The sequence below is a fragment of the Sinocyclocheilus anshuiensis genome, unplaced genomic scaffold, assembly GCF_001515605.1.
Source record: "Sinocyclocheilus anshuiensis isolate Anshui unplaced genomic scaffold, SAMN03320099.WGS_v1.1 scaffold745, whole genome shotgun sequence".
In the NCBI taxonomy this organism is placed as follows: domain Eukaryota; kingdom Metazoa; phylum Chordata; class Actinopteri; order Cypriniformes; family Cyprinidae; genus Sinocyclocheilus; species Sinocyclocheilus anshuiensis.
In genome coordinates, this window is record NW_015540128.1 from 1,138,981 (window position 1) to 1,144,930 (window position 5,950).

At 37.6% G+C, this 5,950-nt stretch overlaps 1 protein-coding gene and 1 long non-coding RNA gene across 2 annotated transcripts in view; one reads left to right on the plus strand and one right to left on the minus strand.

Annotated features, from left to right (window-relative positions):
• The first annotated feature begins 421 nt into the window (after positions 1-421).
• Positions 422-1,239, plus strand: LOC107687271 (uncharacterized). Its single transcript, XR_001634112.1, has 3 exons — positions 422-542; positions 937-977; positions 1,166-1,239. It is a non-coding gene; the product is annotated as an uncharacterized LOC107687271 (long non-coding RNA).
• An 87-nt stretch (positions 1,240-1,326) lies between these two features.
• The window catches only part of LOC107687263 (intraflagellar transport protein 74 homolog), an 8,135-nt gene continuing 3,511 nt past the window's right edge, over positions 1,327-5,950 (minus strand). The window contains exons 4-6 of the mRNA XM_016484518.1: positions 2,940-3,072; positions 1,739-1,807; positions 1,327-1,368 (exon numbers count right to left, since the gene is read on the minus strand). Coding sequence (XP_016340004.1) covers positions 1,327-1,368; positions 1,739-1,807; positions 2,940-3,072 — 244 coding nt within the window. The remainder of the gene's footprint in view (positions 1,369-1,738; positions 1,808-2,939; positions 3,073-5,950) is intronic.

Below are 5,950 nucleotides of genomic sequence, written 5' to 3' on the forward strand. Positions count from 1 at the left end.
ACACACACACTCTCTCTCTCACACACACACACACACATACACACACACACCAGTGAACTCTTGATGAATCAGGACTTTGTTTGGCTGTAAGGAAACACTGTACTACTATATTAGCGTGTTTGATGCAACTTTATTCATGCTCTCAACAGACATGTTTGTTATAGGTTACAATACACAGCTGCTTCACATAAACTTTGCAAGTTGAAAGCTTTGAAAGCGTGACAGTAGACCTACATTCAGTGATTATTGTCAAATCCTTTTATTGCAGCTGTCTACAAGGAGTTCAGTTGTGGAGAGCTTTAATGAAGTGGAAAAAACTGTCTGATTTGTACACTGTGTGTCACATTAGAAATCGCTGCTGCTACAAACATTCACACTCTTGTGTCTTGTGTTTGCAGGATCTGGTTCACTCTCAGGCTAAACAGGAAGCAGTCATGCTACATGAGAAACTACTGGAGCTGGAGAAACGTAGAGAAACCATGCTGGCGGAAGACAGGAACATGGGTTCTCCACAAGAGGAGCGAGAACGCCTCTTTAAACAGGTCTCTATCCACCTTATTTTTCAACGCGGAAGTAAGCCGTTTTCTGTCAATGTGCGAGACTTCCGGTTCATCAACCACTGCAGGGAAATAAGGAGAAGAATAAAAAAGTGCATTAAATGGTAAAACGGTTTGCACTACAAACCAGTGTGTTCATAATTAGGATAATACATTAAAATAATATGGTAAGACACACCAGTTTGAAATATCAAGCCACAAAACGAGGTGTTTTGTACAGCTAAAAATAGCGGGTGACACCGGAAGCCAGACACTTTAAATTTACAAATGGCCATGCCCTCTCTTACAGGAAAAATAAGATGGATATGATTTATTTATATTTTTGCATTTAAATATTTCAAGTGACTTTACTTCATGATTGTTCTTTTGCTGGTTTTAGGTGAAAGAAAACAACCAGGAAATAGCCAGCATGGAACGACAGTATGTATTTCTAAAACATATGAATGTATATGATGTATGTTCACTCACAGTTGCTTAGTAGATGCACATTATTGCACTGAAAATGCCCATTTGTTTTTTGCCATTTTTGTATCAGTTTATCATATTTATTTGTGCATCTTATGATCGATACATAAAGAAACCCATAATTAACATCCTGTTTTATGTAGGCTCTCCGAGGTAGGTGAGAAAATTAGCCATCTCACTGAAGAGATTCGACAACCAGATGCTGACATGGAGGAACATCAAGGTGCTGTTTTCTATATGTTCATGTGATTGGGATGATCATAGTCTGTGCTGATTTAGAGAGAATGTAATGGTGAAGGGGAAACTAGTAGATGACACAAACCTGATTCAAGCTCTGGTGGCCCATCTAAGCATCACATTTTTATTTTAATGAAACTGTTTACAGTTGCTACACTTATATCAGTATCTAATGTACGTCTCAAAAATAGTCTTGCATTGTGCGTTGCATTTCAATGAAATATTGTTAATTTTAAACCTAAAAATATTTGATCAAAATTAATGTATTTGTCAGATTGGTCACACTCCCTTTATCGGATGAGGTTTGTTCACACAGTCAGTGAAGCATTTGAAGTTTAATGGCAATTAAAATTAATGTTTTGATCATGTACAAGGCGAGACAGTTGTGTGTGTGTGTGTCGGTGTGTGTGTGTGAGAGAGAGAGTGTGTGTTATAGTGTGTGTGTGTGTGTGTGTGTGTGTGTGTGTGTGTCCACTCACCACCTCAAACATCTCCTTCCTACTCATCAGAGTGTCCAGTTCCTCTTGAAGGGAATCCAGCTCCTGGATGCAGATGAGAGGAGACAGCGGATGCGTTGTGACAGTGAATAACAGTCGACTTGGAATTACCCTCACAAATCATTCACAGACTTCAATTTAATGCTTAGAGTTAATAGTGAAGCTGTTAACTGAATAAACTAGACTTTATGTGGACCTGCGTCACTTATTGATTTTTGTTTTTAGCATTAACATCCATTGGGCATACACTTTTATCCAAAGTGACTTGGATAAGTGACTAGTTATTTTACCAGTTCTTGCATTGCCTGGGATTCAAAGCTATGACACTGGTGTCACTAATGCCCGCCATGTTTAACTGTTCATATACGACTGTCAAATATTAATCTGGGGATACAACTGAAAACATCCTTTAAAAAATAAACTGAGGAAGTTAAATGCCAGTTTTTTTTCCTTTTATTTTCTTCTCTCCCCAAGCCAGTAAAGTGCAATCTGCTCACTTTTGCAAAAAACAAAACAAAACAAAAAACAACACACACACACACACACACACACACACACACACACACACACACACACACACAACACACACACACACACACAAAAAAACATTTATCAAAGTAACAAAAACAAAGAAAATCAACAATGGGTTAGGTACTACAATGATTCAATAACTCGCTGAACACCATTTACAGTCATATAGCATGAATAAATAATAAAAAGAATTATAACAAATAAATAATAAAAATCATTTCCTCAAATACACAAATATAAGCAACACAACGCAACATACTAACATCGTTAGTAGTCCAGAGTAGTCCAAAATACCAAATTCCACCCATTTCCCACCATACTTGGTATCTTCCACTCACATAATGCATCACAGAGAATTTATAAAAATACTAACAAAAGTTATTTCAAGACTTTTAACAAGTCAAGATGGTCAATCTAGGTGAGTCAACAGTTTCTTTCAAGCAATATAAATGAAATGTCTATTTGTTTAGTGCTCAGGTGGTCAGTCTGAGACACCACAGATAGTTGAGAGACCATATCTTTATCCAAAGGATGTTAAAGAAAGGGAATCCGGGGAACGGAGAGACAATGACACATTAGTGCCTTGCATTCTGCTGATACAGTTAGCACACCAGTCCTTAGTGTGGTATTACTGGGGGAATGAGACAGACCCTAGCTCTTCATTGGTGGCTTTCATCTCAGTGTACTTGGCCTGTTTATCAGCTGACATCTTCTGAATTATGTTTTGGGCAGCCTGTTTCTCTTGGACTATATCATCCTCCACAGTTCTGATCATATCCTCTTTCCTGAGAAAGAAAGAGAAAGTTGTTTGTATAGACCATAATCATCCATCCTCATAACACTGAATCTGTCTGCAGCTTTCATCATCATTCAGCATCAGATCCTCCTATCCATCCTCTGGACACTGGGAATCACAGGAACCACACTCCTCTGGATGTACAGGTATATTCTTCAGGGAATCCAGAAGAGGAGCAGTGTTTTCACACCTAGTTCGCTTGCTTCTCGGAGTGGTTCAGCTTGTATATGTGAACAAACCAAGTGATCTCGGACCATCTAAATGGTTTGTTTGTGGTTCAATTTCCTCGTGATTTGTCAAAGCAATGAGGTGTCAGTACGTTTTCTATGGACCAACATAACAGAAATGCTTGAGGTTTAACTAAGCAGTTTATCATTTGTATGTTTTTTTTTGTATATATAGATTTTTTTATTATTATTATTATTTACCAATGTAATTCCAGATGTTTTAGACTCTTGTTACATTTCTCAAAAATAAATAAATAAATAGGTAAATAGACCAACTGTTAATTCTAACAATACAAAATAATTATGTTGTATTTATATAATCTATGGCTAGCTGTGCATTAAATGATTTTAATGAATGATGTGAAGGCAAAGAAGCACCCGACGCACAGCAGAGATCTAGCACTCTGCCCACTTTAAATCAGACACAGAGATGAAGTACTGCGGTGAGATCACATTTATTGGAATGCAAGAATTATAGCATTGATTTAGATTAATTATTGAGAGAGGGGGGGTGGGGGGGATGAAAGTTGCGTATGTGATTTGCATCTGTGTGTCTCACTCCGCAAACAGTGAAGCTGTGAGTTTAGTTTCCTCAGTTTCTATGCTGTGCTCCTTTCTGTGCATGTGCAGCATGATCTCCGATCTCTGTGTGTGACTGATGAGTGTCTGTGTGTGGGTTTGTGTGCGTCAATGAAAGCAGCGCTTTAATACAGAACGGTGATTAAACTGACTTTGAACTACCTGTGCATTACAGCCAATCAGAATTGAGTATTCAGACAGACCATGATATAATATTATAGAATTCTTTAGGAAAAACAATAACTACTAAAACTGAACAATGAAATACAGCTTACCTTGAATTAAAAACAAAAAAAAAAGTATCTTATCTTATCTGAGAAAAGAAGGTTGAATTAACTTTATACTTAATGTTCCCTTTTAAGATTAAATTTGACTGAAATGCATTGATAAAACTCTGTGAATGTCTTGACCGGAGATATGATCAGGGATTTCCAGCTCATCCTCACCCTCTTCCCTTTCCACTTCATCTTTTCCAGTAGGTCAGACTCCAGCATTTCCCTGCTGCACAGAGAGCTGGATTCTGAGTTCTTATGAAGTTGTGGTGTGATCACGAAAGGGTTTAAGATCACTACAGTGCTCAAGAGGACCAAACAAAGAAACAGGTTCTCTTTTGAGTCCTTTATACTGTTAACACCAAAAGGACTGAGGTTACTTTAAGTGAACTGGGTTTGGATCTTTTCAAACAAACTTGTGACTTTTCCTGGTATACACAACATCACTATTTATCCAGGCACGTGGTGTTTCCTATCACTTGTGCTGATGACACACATCTCTACTTCTCCAGGCTGATGATCCTACAGTAACTGCATGAATCTTGACTTGGAAAAAAAAATCTCCAATGGTTCCCATTTTCCCATGTAATGAAAACTGATCATCTTACTGTACCTTCCCAGTCACCCCAGCACAGCCAGTAAGATCAGGGTAGTGTTTGAGGTCCAACTGAACTTCACAGACAGAGGTCATGCACATCTGTGTTACAACTTCAAGAAAATCAGGTCGTGTTACACAACTCCTTGTCCACATTCTCTGTCCTGAACTACCTGAACACACTTGAGCCTAAAGAGCGCAATTAAGCACATCTCTGTACACCTCAAAAAAACTATAACAGTAACCACAATAAAGAACTTTGCTGTCAATAATAATCCAAATTTAGACAATTTACAGTTCCATGGCAACTTTTCTAAACAAATTTAGATAATTATTTCAGTTTATTAAAAAGCTCTAGAATATACCAGAGACTAAAGATTATTTTCATGATTGTATTAAATCAAGAGAGACTAAAGATTATTTTCATGATTGTATTAAGAAACTTTGAGACTGTACCAAAGTTCACTTCGTGAATTTGACAGACGTTTATCCAAGGCAGCTTACATTGCATTTAAGGTATACATTTTTATCAGTTCATGCATTCCCTGGGAATGGAACCCATGACCTTGGATTTGCTATTGGCGTGCTCTACTGCTTGAGATACAGGAACAGCACAATAAAACTCATAGTTCACTATCTTAAGTCAGTGACTGTGGTCAATCTTTAGCCAGTATTTTTATTACAGAGAGCAAAGGTTTGTCTCTGTCTGAGCTCTTTTAAGCATGAGTTGACATAGACTATTACACAGCACTCAAGGGTAAGTGACTCTTACATTCATATCTATAACTTTTTTTTTTATTTTAACCCTTAACAAAAGTGAAAAACTGATGTTGTATGCAGATTATGAGGCAAAGATCCTAAATGCGATAACACTTTGACTTTAGATTGACTCAAAGAAATGTAATAGCAGCCTGTTGAAACAAATTGATTACATTATGAAAACCTGGAATAATGCCAGATAATGGTCACCACAGGCTTTTCTTTACTTCAAAGGTTCAAAGAGGCTGTTCAAATGATCTATTAAATGCAACTTCATTTGCATGTATGGTTAAGCATAACCTGTAACAAAACGAAAAACAAATATCAATTTTGAACTGAACAAACCATAAAGCAAATGGAGACGACGGGCTGTTAGGTGTGTCAATCAAGACAGATGGGCGGAGCTTTACAGCAGAAGGGGGGGGGGGGGGGGGG